The sequence below is a fragment of the Papio anubis genome, chromosome X (assembly GCF_008728515.1).
Source record: "Papio anubis isolate 15944 chromosome X, Panubis1.0, whole genome shotgun sequence".
In the NCBI taxonomy this organism is placed as follows: Eukaryota; Metazoa; Chordata; class Mammalia; order Primates; family Cercopithecidae; genus Papio; species Papio anubis.
Window position 1 is genome coordinate 42,709,310 of NC_044996.1, and position 23,578 is coordinate 42,732,887.

The 23,578-nt window shown below is 37.8% G+C and overlaps 1 protein-coding gene across 16 annotated transcripts in view; it reads left to right on the forward strand.

The window, feature by feature from the left end:
* Window positions 1-23,578, forward strand: part of ALG13 (ALG13 UDP-N-acetylglucosaminyltransferase subunit) — an 82,266-nt gene that overhangs the window by 39,648 nt on the left and 19,040 nt on the right. For 15 of the 16 annotated variants that reach the window (XM_009198132.3, XM_009198137.4, XM_009198140.2 and 12 more), the window contains 13 exons: window positions 845-920; window positions 2,191-2,299; window positions 3,399-3,463; window positions 4,400-4,500; window positions 5,528-5,655; window positions 7,095-7,341; window positions 7,618-7,731; window positions 7,896-8,052; window positions 8,459-8,579; window positions 10,731-10,763; window positions 10,861-10,916; window positions 15,421-15,492; window positions 17,038-17,203. In XM_009198132.3, the coding sequence (XP_009196396.2) occupies window positions 845-920; window positions 2,191-2,299; window positions 3,399-3,463; window positions 4,400-4,500; window positions 5,528-5,655; window positions 7,095-7,341; window positions 7,618-7,731; window positions 7,896-8,052; window positions 8,459-8,579; window positions 10,731-10,763; window positions 10,861-10,916; window positions 15,421-15,492; window positions 17,038-17,203 (1,445 nt within the window). The remainder of the gene's footprint in view (window positions 1-844; window positions 921-2,190; window positions 2,300-3,398; window positions 3,464-4,399; window positions 4,501-5,527; window positions 5,656-7,094; window positions 7,342-7,617; window positions 7,732-7,895; window positions 8,053-8,458; window positions 8,580-10,730; window positions 10,764-10,860; window positions 10,917-15,420; window positions 15,493-17,037; window positions 17,204-23,578) is intronic. The other variant, XM_009198133.4, reaches the window with a different exon arrangement.

Below are 23,578 nucleotides of genomic sequence, written 5' to 3' on the forward strand. Positions count from 1 at the left end.
TTTTAAACAAGTGTGCCTAAGCATTCTGATGTAGGTAGGCTGTGGATCATACTTTGAGAAAATACTGATTCTAAAGTAGCACCAAGCTCATTTGGGACTGCCAGGAGTGGCAACCATGTATTAGGGTAAAGGTTGCTTCATTTGTCACTGATCACTTGTCTTAAGGACTTTAGGCTTACGGAAACTACAGTAGTCGGAAGGCAAGGTGTATTAGTTATGTTTTGCTGTGTAACACTGTTACTATAAAGTTGGCAGCTTAAAACAGCACACTTTTCTCACAATTTATGTGGATTAGGAATCTGGGCATGGCTTAGCTGTATCTTCTGCTGAGTGTCTCATAAGACTATAATGAGGTTGTTGGTCAGGACTGAGTTCTTAGCTGGAGCTTTGACTGGAGAAAGATCCACTTCCCCACTCATGGTTCTTGGCAGCATTCAGTTCCTTTGAACTATAGGACTGAGAGCTTCAAGTTTTTGCTGTCAGTTGGCCGGAAGTAATTACCTCACCTCTGCTACATTGTGGTGGTGAACATGGCTGCTTGCTTCCTTACAGGCGGCAGAGGAGAGAGAGAGAGACCAGTAAAATGAATGAGGCAGGGATCATAGGGATCACCCTAAGAGTGTGTTCTCACAGGAGTTGTAAAATACAGGAGGTAATCTGCTAAGTATATTGTAGCACATACTTATAAAAAGGAAGCGTAAATGCAAATGTTGGAATGAAAAAGCATTTGCCTTAGTTTTAGAACTGAGCTAATTTACCACTAGGTGGTGGTGTAGTCGTTAGGCTTAAGATAAGTAAATTCTGCATTTATAAAAAGCTCTTTGCTCTAAATATTTTGAAATAGGATGGAAGAGTGGGGTGCCTGCTACAATGCTGAAAATATACCAGAGAGCTGCAATAAAGGAACAGAAGAAACAAAGGTTTGATATTTTCTAAGGCAAAGAATTTTCATACTCATGACAAACTAGTTAAAGTCAGATAGTATATTCTAGTTATATGGGTTGAGGGAGGAGTTGGTCATTTTCCTTTGTGAAAGTCTTACCTATCTTTAAACTTAAAATGCATGCTTAATGTTCTTTGAATTCTTATTTTTACAGAATTTTAGATTTTTCAGAACAAACTGAACACTTCAGAAATTCCCGGAGCAATATGCTTTTAAGTTAAATATTACAAACCCAATATTTAGTTTGTAATCAGTCTTGTGATACAATGCCTATCTTTATTTTCTTCAAACTAGGTGATAATCATGGTTTAAAGTTAGAGAAACAGGAGAAATTTCACCATCCATATAGGACTAAAATCAAATAGGCCTTCAGTTTGAGGCTAGCTAAATAAGTCAAATACTATTATAGCAATCTCTCTGTGTACCTGAGGTGCTTGTAATTTTGGAATAGTATTGAATATAGTGAAATTCTAGGAAAGCAGAAGAAAAATGGTAGTTCCTTTGGAAATTTTAACAGGATTTGACCAAAATGAAGTAAGCTTCAGATATTTCCAGGTATTGTAGAGTACAGAAATACTTGCACCTCCATGTCTATATCATAACACTTCCTGAATAGCTCTGAATTTTTAATCCTGGTTTGTGTTGCATTGGTTTATATGGGATGTGTCCTGAGTCATTGCCTCATTTAGACATTATTTCCCTTCTGCCATCTAAAACCTTTTAGATTACTTGCATTTTGCTGCTTTAGTCTCCTGATTTTTAAAATAGATGGCAAAGTTTATTGTGCGATTTATTTCTTGTTTTTTTTTTTGTTTGTTTGTTTGTTTTTGTTTTTTTTTTTTTTGAGACGGAGTCTCGCTCTGTCGCCCAGGCTGGAGTGCAGTGGCCGGATCTCAGCTCACTGCAAGCTCCGCCTCCCGGGTTCACGCCATTCTCCGGCCTCAGCCTCCCGAGTAGCTGGGACTACAGGCGCCCGCCACCTCGCCCGGCTAGTTTTTTTTTTGTATTTCTTAATAGAGACGGGGTTTCACCGTGTTAGCCAGGATGGTCTCGATCTCCTGACCTCGTGATCCGCCCGTCTCGGCCTCCCAAAGTGCTGGGATTACAGGCTTGAGCCACCGCGCCTGGCCTATTTCTTGTTTTAATAAAGAACAACTTTTTTTAAGAAGGAAGCAACTTAATTTTTCCTTCTTCATAGAAGGAAGACTAAGGATTGTGAGTTTCTAGCATGATTATTTTTGTTTTAGTCTCCAGAAAATCCATCAAAGATGCCCTTCCCCTATAAGGTGCTCAAAGCCCTGGATCCGGAAATCTATCGTAATGTAGAGTTTGATGTTTGGTTGGACAGCAGAAAAGGTAATGAAATATCAACAGAATACTTTTGAATCCTGACAACTTCAGGAGTATAAATTTGCAAATTATGGTGAACACCTCTTATAAGAAATACTGTTATAAAAAACAGCCTGATGCTTTTTATCTTTATATATGATTTAAATCCACAGGAGAGAACATAGCTTCAGATGTGGGAGGGATTTTTTAGAGTTTGATGTTTGCCTGGGACTTCAACTTTGCAAAGACTGTGTGGAGATAATTTTTAGATAGCTTTAAGAAACTTAGTGACTGAAAACAAGCTCATCTTAAATTCCAGGTGTTAAGACCACCTTCCTTGATAAATGAGTAGGTTAGGCCTGTGGGTCAAATCTGACACACCAGCAGTTTTTATGTGGTCTATGAGCTAAGAATGGTCTTTAATTCTTAAATGGCAGAAAAAGTTAAAAGAATAATATATTGTGACACATGAAAATTATATAATTCAAATTTCAGCATTCATAACATTTTACAGCAGAGTTTGAGTAGTTCTGAGAGTCTACTCAAGACTCTCAGAATGTATGGCACAAGAAACTGAAAATACTTATTATCTGGCTCTTTACAGAAAAAGTTTACCAACCTTTGAAAACAGGTCATTGTTTCTCTCCTTATAACTAAAGTGATCAACCTAGGCCTTAAAGTTTTGCCTTCAAGATAAGCCTTTAGTATTTCACATTCAACTGCTTGAACCCTGGTAAACTTAGCTGTAGTTAACAATCTAGAATGAGGTTAAGACCTTGGGAAACACAGTAAGTTGTTAAAAAATATATAGGTTGATTTGAAGAAGCTGAATAGTGTTGCTTTCAAATTGTACCTCATTAGTGTTTGACTATCTCTGATTAGAAACTCCCAATTTCCACGTATTTGTTTTTTAAAGCACAAAATTATTCTGGCAGATCTCTTTAACTGCAGAAATAACTCATCCAGAATGATAGGATGGCCCTTTGGCACTTTACCCCTATTTTCACTTATAGTGGTAGCATTGTCAACGGCACTACAGTAACATGATAAAAGTAAATGAGGAAATTAAATGATATAGGAAAGGAACCAGTTTAGTTGAGCTTGAATCTTCATTTTCTTTTAATAGAACTTCAAAAATCTGATTACATGGAGTATGCTGGGAGACAGTACTATTTGGGAGACAAGTGTCAGGTTAGTTCCTTCTTCAAGAATCAGTAGTTTGTTTAAGAATGTGCTTGTAGTCATAATATGAGTTGAGCAAGACTTATTTACAAAGTACTAGAAACTTTTTTTATTTTTATTTTTAAAGAGATCGGGTCTAGCTCTGTTGCCTAGGCTGGAGTGTAGTGGTATGATCATGGCTCACTGCAGCCTCGAACTCCTGGGCTCAAGTGATCCTCCTTCCTCAGCCTCTCTAGTGGCTGGGACTACAGGCACATACCACCATGCCTGGCTAAGTTTTTTAATTTTTCTTTTCTTTTCTTTTTTTTTTTTGAGACGGAGTCTTGCTCTGTCTCCCAGGCTCTGGAATGCAGTGGCATGATCTTGGCTCACTGCAAGCTCCGCCTCCCGGATTCACGCCTCAGCCTCCCAAGTAGCTGGGACTACAGGCGCCTGCCATCATGCCTGACAATTTTTTTGTATTTTTAGTAGAGATGGGGTTCCACCATGTTAGCCAGGATGGTCTTGTTCTCCTGACCTCGTGATCCACCCATCTTGGCCTCCCAAAGGGCTGGGATTACAGGCATGAGCCACCGTACCTGGCCTATTTTTATTTTCTTTTATAGAAAGAGGGTCTTACTGTGTTGCCCAGGCTGGTCTCATTCCTGGCCTCAAGCAATCCTCCCACCTTGGCCTCTCAATGTTGGGATTACAGGCATGAGCCGCCACACCCAGCCAAAAAAAAAAAATGTTTATTTAATGTCTGTGTTAAATTTTAATTACAAATTTAGTGATTAGATGTAGGGTTCTTTCAGTGTGTGCTGCCTCCTTTGATCCAAACTGGCAGTGTTGATGTGAATTACTTTAAAAAGTAGACACTGAACTCCATTTGGGGAAAAGTGGTATTTTGTTTGGCGGTAGCCGTGTCTGTCACTAGTTTTGAGACTAGATGTATTCTCTTTTCAGGTTTGCTTGGAATCAGATGGAAGATATTATAATGCTCATATCCAGGAAGTTGGAAATGAGAACAATTCAGTAACAGTCTTCATTGAAGAATTGGCAGAAAAGTAGGAATATGATAATTTGTTGAATTACTGAAATCTTTGGTTCTTGGTTCCATTTTGTAATATTAAATTGAGAATTACCAGGATGCTAGTAAGAGAACCAGAATTGTATCTAGTGTTGGCCTAGGATGACTTACCTTGAATTATAAAAGCATGTGCTGAAGTATGAAATCTCAATATAGGTATTAGATATGTATAAAAGTTTTCAAATCTTAGACACTAACCTAGTTATTAGAAATATTAAGTACAACGGAATTCTGATACAAAACTGTTCACAGTAATTGCAAAGTTGGATTACTGAGCCTCTGCCAGTATGAAGATAAACTAATCTAGTCTTTCTCAAACTTTACCATGCACCAGAATTACCTGGAGGGCTTGTGAAAACACAAGATTAGTGAGCCCAGTCATTAAAGTTTCTGATTCAGTAAGTCTGAGGTGGGGCCCAAGAATTTTAATTTTGAACAAGTTTCCAGGTGATGGTAATGCTGCTGGTCCACTTTGAGAACCATTAAATGAGGCTATGCTGCCCTAACAACCAAAACATTTCAGCAGCTTAAAACAGTAAGGTCCTTTCTCCTTCATTTAGCATGTCCGTAGTGGGTCAGAAAATGGGATCTGGTTCAACAGAGATCCTCTTTTAACACGTGCATCCATGATTATGGGGAATAAAATGAGAACAAACCACTTGTCTGAATCTTAAAATGTCTCATACTTTATTAAGCAGAGTGGTTTACATTCCCAAGCCTCATGTTAATGGGGTGGGGAGATTTAATCCTCCAAAGAGGTGCAGCAAATATTTGTGAATTAATATGGTCTACCAGTCTTTCTTCTGAAATGTGATCGGTACTAGAAACAGCAGTGAAATTGCACAAACTACTCTTAGGTTTTCTAAATTAATAACAAACAAGGAAACTGGTGTCAACCAGGTTTTAATAGAATACACTTGAAATATAAGGGGTGGGCTATGTGTATTGAATGAGAGTTAAGTCTGTGTTGCAGTATCTTCATGGTGATACCTTTCACTGTTAAGGCATGTTGTTCCACTGGCTAACTTAAAACCAGTTACCCAAGTGATGCCTGTTCCTGCCTGGAATGCTATGCCCAGTCGGAAAGGAAGAGGTTATCAGAAAATGCCTGGGGGATATGTCCCAGAAATAGGTTTGTATGCTAAAGGTTGTTATTTTATTTTCCTCTTCATGTACCTGCTTTTACTTACCTACATTGTACTATTTTTTAAAGATATGTCATATGTCTTGTTGTAGGGTAGGGTTTCTCAACTTTAGCACTACTGATAATGGAATGGATACTACTTCATTGTCGGGATGCTGTCCTGTGCATTGTAGGGTGCTTCATAGCATCCCTGGCTTCTATCCACTAGAAACAAAAATGTTTTCAGACATTGCCAAATATTTCCTAGAGGAGTGAGAGGCAAAATTGTCCCTGGTTGAGAACCATGGTTCTTAAGGGACTTTGTATAAACTTGAGCACTCATATTTGAGGGCTAAAAAGAAAAAAATGATATTGTGGAGATGAGGAGTAGAATGATGGTTACCAGAGGCTCAGAAGGGTAGTGGGGGTGGGGGATAAAGAGGAATTAGTTAATGGGTACAAAACTAGGTAGTAGGATCAAGATGTAGTATTTGGTAGCATTATAGGGTGACTATAGTTAACAAATTGCATATTTCAAAACAACTAGAGGACTGGATTTGGAATGTTCCCAACATAAAGAAATGGTAAATGTTTGAGGTGATAGATATTCCAGTTACCTTGATTTAATCATTATACATTGTATGCTTGTATCAAAATACTGCATGTACCCCATAAATACATACTGTTCTACACCTATAAAAATTAATTTTAAAAACTTAAGCTGACATGGATCTTAACCTGAGGGGGAAAAATATTTCTTAGAGAACTAGGAGAACACCTCATAGAAGCAGCCGGGGATATTAACAGGCATAATTTATTAGAGAATGGTAATGTATGTGATTGGATGACTCAGTGTTTTGGGGGCTTTTTGTTTGTTTATTTTGTTTTTCTTGAGACAATCTCACTCTGTCGCCCAGGCTGGAGTGCAGTTGCGCAATCTTGGCTCATTGCAATCTCCACCTTCCTGGCTCAAGCAATTCTCCTGCCTCAGACTTCTGAGTAGCTGCGATTACAGGCACACACTACCACGCCTGGCTAATTTTTGCATTTTCAGTAGAGACGGGGTTTCACCATGTTGACTAGGCTGTCCTTGAACTCCTGACCTCAGGTGATCCACCCACCTCGGCTTTCCAAAGTGCTGGGATTACAGGCGTGAGCCACCGTGCCTGGCCATGGATGACTCAGTGTTTTGATGACCTATACTAACCTGCCCATACTAGGGATAGTGCCGAGATATACCTGTTGATACAGAAATTACCTGCTGGTTTTGTCCTTCCAAATAGAAGATTTAGTATATCCTTCAAAAACACAAAAATTCCCTTCCTATGTTTATTTGGTTTGTTCCTAGGGGAAGCATTGGAAAGTTTAAGGCAGTGTGGTGGTGACAGTACACTGGGCCTTTTGCTTTGATTATGAGCTTATTTGCTACTTCTTTGTTTGCCTAAAAGTTATATCAGAGATGGACATAAAGCAACAGAAGAAGATGTTCAAGAAAATTCGAGGAAAAGAAGTTTACATGACTATGGCTTATGGCAAGGGAGAACCTCTCCTCCCACCCAGGCTACAACACAGTATGCATTATGGGCATGATCCTCCAATGCACTACTCACAGACAGCTGGCAATGTTATGTCTAATGAACATTTTCATCCTCAACATCCATCTCCGAGACAAGGTCGGGGATATGGGATGCCCAGGTAAGACATTGACAGATTTGTATTTTCATGGTCTAGGGAAATATGAAGCAGTTGAAGAGATCCAAGAAGATAGAATGCCATCAAGATGAGGGTCTGTGTGACATACAGACTGTATTTCATTAATAATAGATAGGCCTAATGCCAATATTGCAGAGAGCAGAGCTCTTTCTAGTTGAATGTTTTTAGAAAGACAGATTAGTTCTATTTAACTACAGAGACTGACTACTTAGATATTGGTGAATAGAGAGTTTTATTTTTCTTTCTCTTTATTCTTAGGAATTCATCTCGGTTTATAAACAGGCACAACATGCCGGGCCCTAAAGTTGATTTTTACCCAGGCCCAGGTAAAAGGTGCTGCCAGAGCTATGATAACTTCTCTTATAGATCTCGGTGAGTATTGTGTTGAAAGTCAGAGAAAATGGGTAAGTCTGAGTTCATTGCTGAACATTAGTGTTTTAAAAAGTGTCAACTTTGAGATATTTGAACTATTACTTAGAAGTTAGGAAAAGTTATATTTCATCATTTTTACTTTTTTATTCTTTGAACCACTTAAGTTCATTTAGACGTAGTCACCGCCAGATGAGTTGTATGAACAAGGAGTCCCAGTATGGATTTGCCCCAGGGAATGGACAGATGCCCAGGGGCTTAGAAGAAACTATTACTTTTTATGAAGTTGAAGAAGGGGATGAGACTGCTTATCCAGCTTTACCTGTGAGTGGATCAGTGCTTTACTCAAAAAGCTGTTTACTTTTTTCATTTATTTTTTTGAAGTAAAGGCAATGTGGATAAATTTTAGATTTTGTACAAATAACCAAACAAAGCCTTTTCTGAAAATTGAAAATGAGAAAAGAGACATTTTCTCCCAGCTGTTCCTAGAAAAGGGAATAGAGGTAGACTTAATCTTGCCTTTAGAGTATGTGTTAATATTTTCTGTTTTCTTGATTGTGACTTCATATTTTTTGTATTCTAAACTGCATGGAAAACAATTACAGAATTCTCTTACAACAGAAGTTCACATTGTTAGGCTAGTTTTTAAACTGCCTTTTAAAACGTCCCTGTAGCTTTTTTTTCCTGACTATATAGTGAGAATTGCAGTATATGTGTCTCTTTGATACAGAATCATGGAGGTCCCTCTACAATGGTTCCTGCTACTTCAGGATACTGTGTTGGAAGGCGGGGACATAGCTCAGGCAAACAGACTTTGAATTTAGAGGAGGGCAATGGCCAGAGTGAAAATGGTGAGTCAATTACAGTTAAATATTTTTTAAAAGATTCTTGTGGCATTGGCACATCAGGACGGTGAAGTAGACCAATTTGGTTTTGGGGTCTCTCTCTGTTCTGCTAGCTTAGTTTTGAAAGATTTATATAAGTTCTTAATGCTTGCTGGGTTTTTGAATATGTCCTGGTATTTCTCAGAAGAATAGACTTCTATTTCAGTAGGCTGCTACATTGTTATAACTTGTTTTCAGCTCTCTGCATAGGTCTTTAGTGAGTTTTTGACTTGGTGTCAGATACCAGTATGGAAAACATCTGTTCGTTATTAGGCACTATTACTATACTATACAATATACAACTATACAGCTATACAACTACAATATACAACTATACAAATACACAACTATATAGTTGTCCTCATCATTTGTATATGTTAGGCTTTTCGTGTAACTGGCTGTTATTTTTTAAGACTGCTATGAAGTAACTTCTTTGCCCAAATAAGTCTATTTGATCTATAAACATTACTCTTTATTGAACCCTGTGTGATATCCACTCTACTAAGTCATTATATTCATAATATAGTCCTTCATGTGTTCTTCTGAGGAATGTGCTGTCCCTATTTTACATATGAGGAAATTGAGATTCAGAGGGTAAATGACATGGCCACAGTCATATCCTTGGTAAATGGCAGAGATATAATTTTTTATAACTGTTTTATTGAGATATAATTTACATATCATACAATTAAGCTATTTAAAGAATACAATTCAGTGGGTTTTTTATTTAGAGTTGCATGCCATCAGCACAATTAATATTAGGACATTTTTATCACCACAGTAGTGAAATCCTGTGCCCATTAGGAGCCATTCCCGATTTGCCCCAACCCCCAGCTCTTGGCAACTGTCAGTCTGTTTTCTGTCTCTATGGATTTGCCTCTGCTGGACATTTTATATAATTGGAATCATATACACACACATACCCTTAACAGTTTTTATATTGACTCCTACCATGGAATGTGTTTATTTTTACCTTGTTCCTTTTAAAAGATACTGTAAATGCCTATTGAAACAATTGTGGAGCATTGAATGGCTTAAGGAGGTGTCAGGCATTCCCAATGACTTAACTTATGAATAAGTTTCTTATTTTCTTGTGGTACTTTTTTTTTCTGCTAGTATAGAAAAAAAATAGATATTTTTAGGAATTTAATGAGTGAAAAAATCTAGTACAAGAATGATCTGTGAAAACTTTGTACATGTGTGCATGCGTGTGCTTAAGGACATTTACTGTCTGCTCTCTTATTTAGATGACCCTTTTGTCTTTTAGCTCTATGGGTGATGTGGCATATTTGAAATAACCGAATCTTTGCTCCCACCTTAAATCTGGAGGAGTTTCATGCATGTGTGTTTGATAAGTGGTGTGTTTAATAATCAAATTTAGTTTAGAACTGCCAGATTATATTTGGTGGAAAACCATCTGATTGAATATTGACTTACTCTGCATTTCGATGATACAGAAATCTTAAAAGTAGTTCAGTCTACTGAGCGATCCTTTGAGGACACACTGATTTTACATGTATTACTTACGTGAAACAGATTGAAAAACAGATGAGGCATAACATATTCACTTAATGTCCACCTAAGGAAACAGTAGATTATACTCATACTTTATAGTCACCATTGAGTATTTAGTATATGTAAAGCACTATGCTAAGTTACTTTTACTTCCATTAACCATCCTCAAAAGGCCTATGAGCTAGGTACTGTTACTCCATTTTACAGTGAAGAATTGAGGCACAGAGATTAAGTAACTTGCCTAAAGTAGTGTAGTTAATCAGAATTCAAATCTAGGCAGTCCTCACTTCAGAGCCTATGTGCTTAATCACCACACTGTAGCCTCTCTGGAAAAATTGGACACAACTGAGTTTTCACCTCTGCCTGACCTCTAAGAGCTAAGTGGATTTTCGGAGGAGAAATTTGTACAGCATACAACTAATCTCTGGCTTCAATATCTGTTGACTAGTGTGAAAGCTCATATCACTTTCCAGGATGTATGCATTTTAGTTTTGAACATATAACCATAAAACTGGTGGAAAAAGCAAGTGCTGGCCATTTGGCACTGCTGAGCTAAAAAGGCCTATATAAACACATTTCTTCTGTCTTGTCTTTTTTCCCCAGGGGGATATCATGAAGAATATCTTTATCGTGCAGGTCAGTAAGATCTAGAAGTGATCTGGCATTCATCATTGTTTATAGAATTTCAAGCTATAAAATAATGCTCATTTTTTACTTTGGCTATATTCTCTAGAGCCAGACTATGAAACTTCAGGTGTTTATAGCACAACTGCATCTACAGCAAACTTGGTAGGTATTTAATAATAGCAAAGAGTTATAGCGCCTACTATGTACTGGGGCACTGTTAAGAGCTATACATATAAATGTATTTAAATCAGAACAACCCTGTGAGGCTTAATATCATTCTCATTTTGAAGATGAAGAAATTGAGACAGAAATTAACTTGTTTTCTGGAACTAATATATTTAGAGATATTCTAGAGATATTCTAACATAGGCAGTAATGATCTTTTAGAAGGTTTTATGTTTTTTTATTATAATGGATCATACATCTCAATATAACAAAAGTTTGCTTCTCCTTTATGCTACATGTCTAGTAGAGGTCTATAGAAGGGCTTGCTCAGGTACTCAGGCTGATGGAAATTCATCCACGATTGCCAAGGCAGGAAATAAAATTTGGTAACTGGTGCACTGGCTCTTACAACTTCCACCAGAGGTGATACATGTCACCTTCTTTTCCATTTCGCTGGCCAGAGCAGGTCCCACTGAAGAGTCTAACTTCTTTGTGCCTGGAAGGCAAAAAGAAACATTTTAGCAGCACTAAGAACTGTATCATTCAACTTGCCTTCCCTCTTATAGGCAGAATACTTGTTTCTATGTCAAAGGAGGCATCCTAAAAGGTCCCATTCAGTGTAATCAAACTCAAAGCCTGGGGTTTCTGAGCTATGTGTAGTACTTGTTATATTGGGTCCAGATGTAGCTTCTTGTGATCTTGAGACCTAAAACCAAAAATGTGGAGGTTTTTTATTTTTCCCCCCTCCCTCCCCAGTTTACAGTGCTGAAGCAGGGACTGAAATTTCTATTCAGAAAGGGAGAAAATAGGGAATAAAAAAGCAGTTACTGGCCTGTAGCAATTCTGAGAACTTCATGGGCAGACGTTGTAAGGGCACCCAACGTACTCATGGGACTCTTCCCTGGAGGATCTCTCGTTTATTTTCTGGGGCTCTTGGTTACTCCCAAGGCCCATCCTTCCTGGCAATATTTGGAGTAGGCATTGGAGAATAATCTTTCCTTGGCAACAGAGCAGCTTTCTAAGCTTGCTACTTATAGAAGATTGGAGGCGCAAGGTGATTTTATCTCAGTTGAATGGTTTTAGTTCTGACTCGTGATTTCTTTGACTGTAAGATTAATTTATTCTGCTTCTGTTTGATTTCTTTTGGTTTCATGTACCAATAGCCATACTACAATTTTTTCTATAGATATACTACTAAGATTTGCTATAATTCTTTGTGGTTTTATCCTTATTTCTGTCTATTTGATTGCAAGTGGCTTGAGTTCATCAGGCATTGATGGAAGAGCCATGCCTTTTGGACATTTTTCTACAAGCCATTTTGTTGAAGTGCAAGGACTTACTAGGTGTTACATCCTTAGTTGAACTCAACTTTGAGACATCTTAATGCACTCGGGTTTTAACCAAAGAGTTGATTCTTGCTGTGAGGTCAAGTTTTCACTGTTTGTCGTCATTGAAACCATTCGTCAATACTACATTTTATAGTTTAGGGTTGAAACAGTTATTCCTTCAACCCTGTGAGTCCCTGTATTCAAGGAATCTATTCCCTTTCATTCCTGCCTGCAAACTACTAATTCTGTCCTACACACACCTGTCTTAAAATAACTTGCTTTAAACCATGCCAACAGTAATCAAAGCACAATACTAACATCCAGTCTTCTAAATTGCTTACCCTGAGAGCTGCATGTTCATAATCTCCTTCTTAATTAGGATTTTGTTATAGCTGTACCCTACTTCTAGTTACCAATTTCTGTTTTAGTCAAGCTAGGTTATGCTGCAGTAACAACCCCCAAAGTCTCAGTGACTTAACTCAGGAAAAGTTGTTCATGCTAATGTTATATAGTTCAATGCGAGTTGGCAGCAGGCTGCCAAACTGTGACTGTTCTTCATAGTCACTCAGAGACCCAGGCTGATGGGCACATGCCATCATGATCATCGCAGCAGGGCAAAAGATACAGAAATTGAACACTGACTCCTAACGGTTCTGTTCATATTTTATTGACCAAGTAACATGGCCATTCTTGACTTTGGATGGAGCTGGGAAGGGCAATCCTACCGTCTATTCAGGAGAACTGGAATATTTATGAAGAACTTGAATAACTACCTTAAATTCTCTAATTATGACTAATTTTAACTGTGGCAGCTTCGTGTACTAATTTTTTGTTTTTACTGTTTAGACAATATACCTTAGGAAGGAGAAGAAAACTCTGATACGTAATTCTCTTTCTGTTTTTTCTCCTTCCTTTACTTTGCTCCTTCCAGAGAAAGTTTTTTTCCCCATTTCCTGCCACCATTACTATTCTCATATCATGTGCTTTTGATATCACCTTTTGAAGTAGCCATCCAAGTGAAAAGGCAAGTAAGAATCTTACCATGAGGGATGATAATACTTTTTTTTCTGTTCCTTCAATTTCACTTGTCACATGTTCCTTTTTGTTCTGAATTTAAACAACTCCAGTAGCTTTCAATTTCTTCATATGTTCCAAGCCCCCTGCCCCCATCACCAAATCCATAGCAAATTTCTGTTGTTGCTAAAATAAAGGATAAATGTCTTCAGAATTATCAGCATACATTTTAAAAAAAACCTCGTTTTTAATTTTTAATTTCAATAGGTTTTTTGGAGAACAGGTGGTGGTTGGTTACAATGACTAAATTCTTTAGTGGTGAATTCTGAGATTTCAGCGCACCCATCACTTGAGCAGTGTACCACTGTACCCAATGTATAGTCTTTTATCCCTCACCCCCTTCCCACCATTTCCCCCAAGTCTCCAAAGTCCATTGTATCATTCTTATGCCTTTGTGTTCTCATAGCTTACCTTCCACTTCTGAGTAAGAACATACAGTGTTTGGTTTTCCATTCCTGAGTTACTTCACTTAGAATAATGGTCTTTAATTCCATTTAGTTGGTTCAAATGCCATTATTTTGTTTCTTTGTATGGCTGAGTAGTATTCCGTGGTATATATACACCACATTTTCTTTATTCACTTGTTGGTTGATGGACATTTGGGCTGGTTCCATATTCTTGCAATTGCAAATTGTGCTGCTATAAACATATATGTACTAGTATCTTTTTTGTGTAATGACTTATTTTCCTCTGGGTACATACCCAGGAGTGGGATTGCTGGATCAAATGGTAGTTCTGCTTTTAGTTCTTTAAGGAATCTCTACACTGTTTTCCATAGTGGAAAATGGTGTACACGGTTGTGCTAGTTTACATGCCCACCAACAGTATAAAAACGTTCCCTTTTCACCACATCCATGCCAACATCTATTTTTTGATATTTTTTATTATGACCATTCTTGCAGGAGTGAGGCGGTATCACATAATGGTTCTTATTTGCATTTCCCTGATAATTAGTGATGTTGAACACTTTTTCATATGTTTGTTGACCATTTGTGTATCTTTTGAGAATTGTCTATTTATGTCCTTAGCTCACTTTTTGATGGGATTGTGTTTTTCTTGCTGATTTGAGTTTCTTGTAGATTCTTGATATTAGTCCTTTGTCGAATGTATAGATTGCTAGATTGCGAAGATTTTCTGCCACTCTGTGGGCTGTCTGTCTGTTTACTCTGCTGGTTATTTCTTTTTGCTGTGCAGAAGCTTTTTTGCTTAATTAAGTCCCATCTATTTATCTTTGTTTTTGTCCAACGCAGGGCTCTTTGAATAAAGATTTCCAGGCACAGCCTTCTAAGAACTCATGAACATTTATTTATACTTCTTATTTCCATGTCTAACACTCAAATAAATGTTTCTGTAGAAGCATTTGGTATTCACTTGGGAACTTCTGAGCCGGGGCAAATGTTTGCTTTTTGGCAGGGGCTTTGGCTATACTTGAACACAGACTTTGGAATTGTCCATGTTAAGTAGGGCTCACCTTTTCACAGTAAGGTACTTCTCATTGTTTCCTGTGATTTCCTTTCCCTGTTCTGTCTGTGCTCTTACTAATGTAACCAATCTCTGCTGCTAGAGTTCTTGCTGCCATGACAGTCTATCATTCATGAGTCCAAGCCATTCAAAATCATGTTTACTTTTAGAAAGACAGGGTCTTAAGCCAGAGGAGAATGATATTTGAATCTTACAGTATCTGTTAAATCCCACTTAGATAAAATGCAGCTGAATAACCAGTTTACCCTTGTACCAAGCTACATATTCAGATAGAATGCCTTTTTTTTTTTTTTTTTTTTTTTTAAGCAAAACTATTGTTGGTCCTATGGTACTTGAAGCTTTTAAGGCAAAGATCACTGAAAAGGTGTTTAGATTTCAATCATCAGTTACATTTTAGTATCTACATCAGGACTTGAGTTAGATGTGCTGAGGATTTCTGTAGATACATAACAAAACAGTCACCTACATCACGTTTTAGAGTGACAACTTTTAGAGCTTTGTCTTAGGAGTCACTTCCAAATTTGAATTATTTCAGGACTGAACACTTTCATATAGTTGAAACAAAGTTATTGATGTGGTTTTTTTTTTATGTAACTATATTTTTGTATTCATTAAAGTCTCTTCAGGACAGAAAATCATGTTCTATGTCTCCTCAGGACACAGTTACCTCGTACAACTACCCCCAGAAGGTAATCTTCATAGTGTTATTAAGCAGTTACAATGGCCTGAACAGAGAAAAATGAATTTTCTCTTTTCATTTACCTTCATCATACTTCAAAGCAACTGCTTTCGTTCCTTTAGGTATTATTGTACCTTCCGGTGTCTGACACAGTGATTAGTAAATTAATTCAACAAATTATTGAGCATCTACTGTGTTCCAGACACTGTTCTATGTGCTGGCTTTAGATTACTCATAGTTTACTGTGAACCTCTTTTATATAAAGAGTGAGTTAATCTAAATTACCTGTCAATTCTGTCTCATTAACTGAAACTTAATTTTAAAGCTTTCCTGTAGAATCGAGAGTCAGCATTATAAAAAGGTAGCTGAAACCATAGGAGTAAACAAGATCATCCTGGGCAAAGGAAGAGGTTGAGAAGAGTATCTGGAACAGAGCCCATGAATTATCAAATTTTAGAAAATGGGCAGAGAAGGAACATCCAAGGAGGGAGGAAAAGCATGAGAGAGGAATATTATGGAAGCCCTAGGAAGAGAATGTTTCAAGGAGCAGCCAGGTGTCAGTTGCTGCCAAGAGGTCAAGCAACATAAGGCTTAACAAAAGTCTATTAAGATTTGTTGCCATAGAGACCACTAGTGACTTTGAATACAGTTTCAGAGAACCAGTGTGGGTAGCAGCCACACTGGTTGGGTGGTAAGAAAATGGAGACTCCCAGTGAGGACAGTATGTTCAAGAAGCTTCTGTTACCATTTATTGAATATCTTTCTGTGCACAGCTCTGTACTGGGTGCTGTGGAAAAATAGTTTATTCTGTTAAGGAGCTGTGGCCTAAGCAGAAAAAAAAATACAGTCTTACAATGTTATAAAAAATGCAAGGCACCTTTTCTCTTTAAAAAAGAAAAAAGTGTAGGCCAGATGCAGTGGCTCATGCCTGTAATCCCAGCACTTTGGGATGCTAAGGCAGGCAGATTGCTGGAGCCCAGGGGTTAAACACCAGCCTTAGCAACATGACAAAACCATCTCTGCTAAAAATATAAAAAATTAGCTGCGTGTGGTGGTGCGTGACTGCAGTCCTAAGCTACTCGGGAGGCTGAGGTGGGAGAATCACTTGAGCCTGGAAAGTTGAGGCTACAGTGAATGAAATCATGCCACTGCACTCCAGCCTGGGCGATGGGAGTGAGACACTGTCTCAAAAAATATATATATGTTACAAATCTTTGGAATAATATGCAGGAAGCCCAGAGGTTAACTGGGGAGCAGGCAACTAGGCAGACGGAGGACAGGGCTTGGAGGAAAACTTTCCGTTGTATACGATTTAATACTTGATTTTCAAATCATATTAGTGTGTTACCTTTTTAGGAATAAATGAATTAAAAAATCAAAGCTCTCAAGTGACCTAAGATCTTCTGAAAGAAATAACCTTCCTATATAAGGTTTACATAAAGATTGATTTTCAGTGTTTTAGTTGTCTAATTACTGTTTTCTGAAGTTTAGGTTCAGATAATCTACTGTTTGAGAAACCAAACTTAGAGTTTTGAACTTTCTTCCATACTTACAGGTGATGGGAAATATTGCAGCAGTTGCAGCTTCCTGTGCCAATAATGTTCCAGCTCCAGTCTTATCTAATGGTGCAGCAGCTAATCAAGCTGTTAGTACTACTTCAGTTTCCTCACAGAATGCTATACAGCCTCTATTTGTATCTCCACCTACACACGGCAGGCCAGGTAGGTTATTAGCGGATGCTTACTTTGGAAGCCTCTTTTCCTATTCATGAACATGCACATCCAGCTATTCTGGTTATCAGATACCATTACTTTAATTTCCAGAATTAAATTTATTTAACCTACTTAATAAATTATGTTCTGCCATTGAACATAATCTCAAATCCATGAGATTTGAGAGTCAGGGATTCAAGTTTATTGCAAATTTCGTGCAGGTAAGATTTTATACCTTTCATTTTGCTACCTGCTGAATTAGGGGACTTGTACTAGTTTCTCAAACCTTGAGTTAAGTTTTATCGTATAAGAGTTAAGATAATGATGTTTCTCCCCTTATAGCAAACTTTTCAGGAATTCTATAAAATACGTTCCTTTGTAATGAATAATTGTCCTGTAAATATCATAATAAAAGATACAGGCTCTGGAATTTAAAAGATCTGGGTTAGAATTGTGGTTTTACAACTTATTGTATAATTTTGTACAAATTGTTGAAGCTTTTTATCTGTGACTTGGGGGTACTGATAGTACCAATTCATGAAGTGGTTGTGGATTTTCAGTGAGTTAATAAAATTTTAAGTTATCAGCAGACTTTTAGGAAGGTGGTGGCAACAACAGCATTAGCTTTTCTGAGTCTCAGAATAAAAATGGAAATAGTGAAGTCAAAACCCATGACACCTACAAAAAACTAGGTGACGAGGTATCCCCATGAACCCCAGGATTTAAGCAGGTAGGGACAAACCACCAGTCACAAGACCTGCGTGCTATCAGGGTCTGTGAGGGAGCAGACCTCTTCTTACATAGAAGCATTGAGGATGTTGTCTTATGTACCTGAGAATTCCAGTGAATAAGAAGTTACTGGAAAGTGGGGCCGACAATTTGGAAGCAGCAGCCAAAACTGGGAAGGGATTTGGTTTCTCTAATACTAGATGAGTGCATGCGGCACATAGTAGAAGGACTTAAAGGGCTTAAAACAATTTAACCTCTAACTCTTCAAAATTGACCTGCCAGAGCTCCCTTTTAGGATAGTATTCCTCACTGGGAAGAAACTGCTAAAGAATGGAATCTGAATCGATCAGGATAGAGAAAAGAGCAGGTCAGGGAAAAGAACAAAAGAAAAAGATTAAGGTCAAATGCTACACGAATATATCTTAAGGAATAAAAAGCAGAATGTCCCTACAGACAATGAAAACATGTTAGAAGTGAAACACTAAACAGAACTAAACAAACTAAAACTGTGACAAACTAGTTCAAAATGAGCTACAGATTTTAATAATACAAAACATTAAGGAATAACATAAATCAGAATTAGAAAAACTTACCCGAGGTAATAGAACTCAGGAAAGAATTATAAATGGGAGAAGATCGTTTTAGTAATGGAGACTAAACTATGATGAGCTTGAGCAAATTCAGGTTGAGTATTCTTTATTCAAAATGCTTGGGACTAGAAGTGTTTTGGACTTAGGATTTTTTTAGATTTGGAAATATTTGCAATATACTTGTTGAGCATCCCTAATCTGAATTTCCAAAATTCTCCAATGAGCATTTCCTTTGAGCACTATGTAGGCACTCAAGAAGTTTTGGAATTTGGAGCAGTTTGAATTTCAGATTTTCAAATTAGGGATACCCACATTGTATGTAGAGCAGATAATGCTTTAAGAGAAATGAGTGCTGTAGGCTTTAATTTTTTTTTTTTTTCGAGACGGGGTATTGCTCTGTCACAAAGGATAGAGTGCAGTGGCATGATCATGGCTCACTGCAGCCTGGATCTTCAGGGTTCAAGCAATCCTGCTGCCTCAGCCTCCTAGTACCTAGGACTATAGGCACACTCCACCAAACTTGGCTAATTACTGTGTTTTTGTAGAGACGGGGTCTTGCCATGTTGCCCAAGCTGGTCTTGAACTCCTAGGCTTAAGTGATCCACTCACCTCAACCTCCCAAAGTGCTGGGATTATAGGCATGAGCCACCACACCCGGCCGTAAACCTTTTTTTTTTTTTTTTTTTTGGTAAGAAGAGGGAAATCTAACATTGAAAGAAAATGAAGATAAAGATTTAAAAGCGACGTATTTGAAGTTAGGCAAACAAGATCAAACACGGATAGAAGTCCCTGAAAAAGAAAACCAAAGTAAAGGAACAAAATAATACTAAAAGCTATAATTTAGAAAACTTTGCTGAAGTTTTGTATTAGGTTGTTTTCACACTGCTATAAAGAAATGCCTAAGACTGGGTAACATATAAAGGAAAGAGGTTTAATTGATTCACAGTTCTGCATGGCTGAGGAGGCCTCAGGAAACTTGTCATCATGGCGGAAAGCGAAGGGAAAGCAGACACCTTCTTCACAAGGCGCCAGGAGAGAGAGAGAGAGAGAGCAGGAGAAACTGCCATTTATAAAACTATCAGATCTCATGAGAATTTACTTACTATCACAAGAACAGCATAGGGGAAACCGCTCCCATGATCCAGTCACCTCCCACCAGGCCTCTCCCTTAACACCTGGGGATTACAGCTCAGTTTACAATTCAAGATGAGATTTGAGTGGGGACACAGAGTCAAAGCATAAGTTTAAAAAGTTTTAAAAGTACGTACTTGAAACAGCACCCTGAATACCTGAGAATATTGACCCAGAGTGATGGACAGCAGAATATTCTAATAAAATTGTCAGACTTAAAAAGTCCTGAGTATCTAAGAGTTTATGGCATATAAGAGAAATACAATGATAATCATCAAACTTTGACAGCATTGTTTTATGCTGGAAGAAAGTGGAATAACATTTAAGATACCCAAGGAAGGAATATGTGAACCAACAATTTTGTATCCATTCAAACTGATTTTCAAGCACAAAGGGCAACATGTGAGAACCCAAGATTATTATTCCCATGAACCCTTCCTGATGAATCTGTGAGAGCTGTGCTGTCAAGCAGGGTAATCACTAGCCATGTGTGGAAACTAAGTTAATTACAGTTAAGTAAATCTGTAGTTGCATCAGCCACATACCAAGTGCTAAAAGCCACATGTGGCTAGTAGCTACTATATTGGACAGCAGAGATATAGAATATTTTTACCATCACAAAAAGTTGTATTGGACAACAGTGTACTAGAGAATAAACTTTGAGTTTTAGGTTACCAGAGTTTTAGGCTACCAGAACAATTAGAGACATTGTTCTGTTATTCTGTAGCAGAACAATTAGAGGCAGAACAATTAAAGACATTAGAGACATAAGACGTGATGATAAATACTAAATACATAGTTACCCGTAGAAGTAAGACACGTGAGGGCTGAGAAGTTGAGACTGTACTATGTAATAGCCTTATGTTTGGAGGGTATAGATGTAGTTATTTTTTTAAATGATAGAATTGAGAGACTATGGGCAAAGCATTTTTTCATGCTGTCAGTCACATCAGATTCTTTAATACTCAGAAAGCTATTCTGAGACTGTGTAATGTGGGCTAAAGCAAATGAGTAATTATGGGATATTCAAATTTTATCCCCTGTGTCCTAATGAACCAGGATTCTTAGTGTGGGAAAAAAGGTAATGCAGATGTTATAGAGGCTAATTAAAAGCTTTTATAGTCTTGAATTTGAATTAGAAGTATCAGTATGAACTTGAGATATTTTATCTTTTAATATATGTAAATGTTTCCTCGCTCTGTCCACTGAAAGGCCTGAAAACAATAAGTATTCCTAGCACCTAGTTTGTGGTCTTAAAATAACATTTATTACTTTTAAAATAAACTGGGCTCTGTGGAGAAATGGCTGACTCCAGGTCTGGGCAGGAAATGTTCAAGATGATCCTGGAACATCCTGTCATACCAGATAGCAAGGAACATTATCAGAGTATAGGCATCATGTCAAAAGGACTCAGAAACGATCACAAAGAGAGATTCCCACTGGCCAAAGATGGAACAATTTGAGCCTCAATGATCGTTGCAATAGATTGGAATATACCAAGTATGTTGAATATAAAAGTTCTTAGTGATATTTTAAAAATTGCTTACTTTAAGAGGATGATAGGAAATCAATACATTTTCTTGAAAACTGGAACATGAAATAATCAAGCATTTATTCTGCCTTCCTTATATGAACTATACCACTGAATAAACAAATAGATGAGGGTAAGTATCTTTTTGTAATAGTATTCTAACTAATCAATTAAAAAGTGACAATAATTTTGCAGTCCCTATTAAATGGATGAACATTAAACATCAGTAGCTACTAAGATTGCAAAGTCAGTCAAACTTTAGCTATAGCTGTCCCAGAAGAATCAGTCCTGAATCTGATTCAGTTTCCTGGATCTAGCTGCCTATTGACAGGAAATACAGAATAACATGTTGGATTGCAGCATGAGTATGTAATCTGCAAAATCCAGACTATGGGAAGCTTGTCAGATCAAAGGGCCCAGGTTCTTTAAAGCAGAACTTGTCAGGAAATGGATGGAGGAAGGACCAATAGATTAATACAGTCAAGAAATATCCAATTTTTTTAATGGATAAAACTAAAAAACTGTTCAAGGATGCACATTTGAGTGACAAAACTGTGAAAAGACCCCAAGGAAGTGGTTACTATTAAAGTCAAAACAACGGTTGGTTATGGTAGGAGGGAAAAGTATTCCTAGACATGGGTAGTATCCACATTAAAATAACTCATTAAGCAACGTATTTGATTTGTTTGCTATATCTGTTTTATTCATAAAAAGATAAAGTGGGCCGGGCGTGGTGGCTCACGCCTGTAATCCTAGCACTTTGGGAGGCCGAGACAGGCAGATCACAAGGTCAGGAGATCGAGACCATCCTGGCTAACACTGTGAAACCCTGTCTCTACTAAAAAATACAAAAAATTAGCCGGGCGCAGTGGCAGGCACCTGTAGCCCCAGCTACATGGGAGACTGAGGCAGGAGAATGGCGTGAACCCGGGGGGCGGAGCTTGCAGTGAGTGGAGATTGCGCCACTGCACTCCAGCCTGGGCGACAGAGCAAGACTCCGTCTCAAAAAAAAAAAAGGGCAGGGCGTGGTGGCTCATGCCTGTAATCCCAGCACTTTGGAAGGCCGAGGTGGGTTGGTCACCTAAGGTTAGAAGTTCGAGACCAGCCTGGCCAACATGGGGAAACACCATCTCTACTAAAAATACAAACATTAGCCAGGCATGGTGGCACATGCCTATAATCCCAGCTACTCTGGAGGCTGAGGCAGGAGAATCACTTGAACTCGGGAGTTGGAGGTTGCAGTGAGCTGAGATCATGTCATTACACTCCAGCTTGGGCAAAAGTGAGACTTTTTCTCAAAAAAAAAACAAAAGTGCCTAGCACAGTGCCTGGAACAAAAACATACAGTAAATGTTGATGATGATATAAATTTTTCACTGGAAATGTTAATGTAGACCCTACTTCTACTACTTTATGCTAGTTGTAAGGGAAAGTGTTTGCTGTCTGCTTTTAGCAGCTGTCTGAGCTTAAATTCAAGTGACAGATGAAGCAAGCATTGTAATGTTTTATTTATGTGGAATCATTGAAAGATTACCATTTAAATGCCAGATTTTTCTAAAAATGCATACTGCCTTCATTTATTTACTTTTTGTTCTCTCAGTCACTTAATGAACCTCAACTATAGATCTTTACTAGATCTGGCTGCTTTTTAGTTGCTCTTTGTCATTCTTGTCAATCCTATTGATGAAACAACTGATTTTTCCCACTTTGTTCTTCATATGTCTCTCTGGCAGGCCCCTTCCATCCTTAAGTGACTTCTAATCTGCAAGGTAACAAGATATGATGATTGCCTTTAAGTATGAGTCTCCTTTTAGGCATTAAATCCTGTCAACTTCAAACTCTGGATTTCAGTAAATGTTCCCAAGTCTTTTGCCAGGGCTGGGATCAGTGACTGTCCCTGAATGCAAAATTTAATGGAATGCCAAAAAAAAAAATACAGTAATCAAGATAATAACACTTTAATTCATCATTTTTAAAAATAAAGATGATTATAAAAAAATTTGAGAACAAAGTATCAATTTTAAATAAAGACAGGATCTGTGGATCAGGTTTAAGGTGAGTTGAGTAAGGCATATACTCTTGGGGTCATGTAAGTACAGGGTTAGATCCTGTCTTTATTGAAAATTTTGATGTTGTATTCATAATAGTTTTCTTTGTATTAGTTTTGGTAGCCCCTTAAATTTTGCACTGGAGCATCTCACCACACCTTGGCCTTGGCCCTGCTCTGTGATTTCTAGAGAAGCAGCAGTATCTTATTATAGTTATGTTCTCTTCTGAAGTGTCCTGAAGCAGACTACAGTTACATGGACGGGGGAAATAAGCATTCTGAATGCATTACATTGATTTCTACTAATATTTTAGAAGACGTTTCTGTAATTCTTGAGCCATTCCTTGAAGTGTATC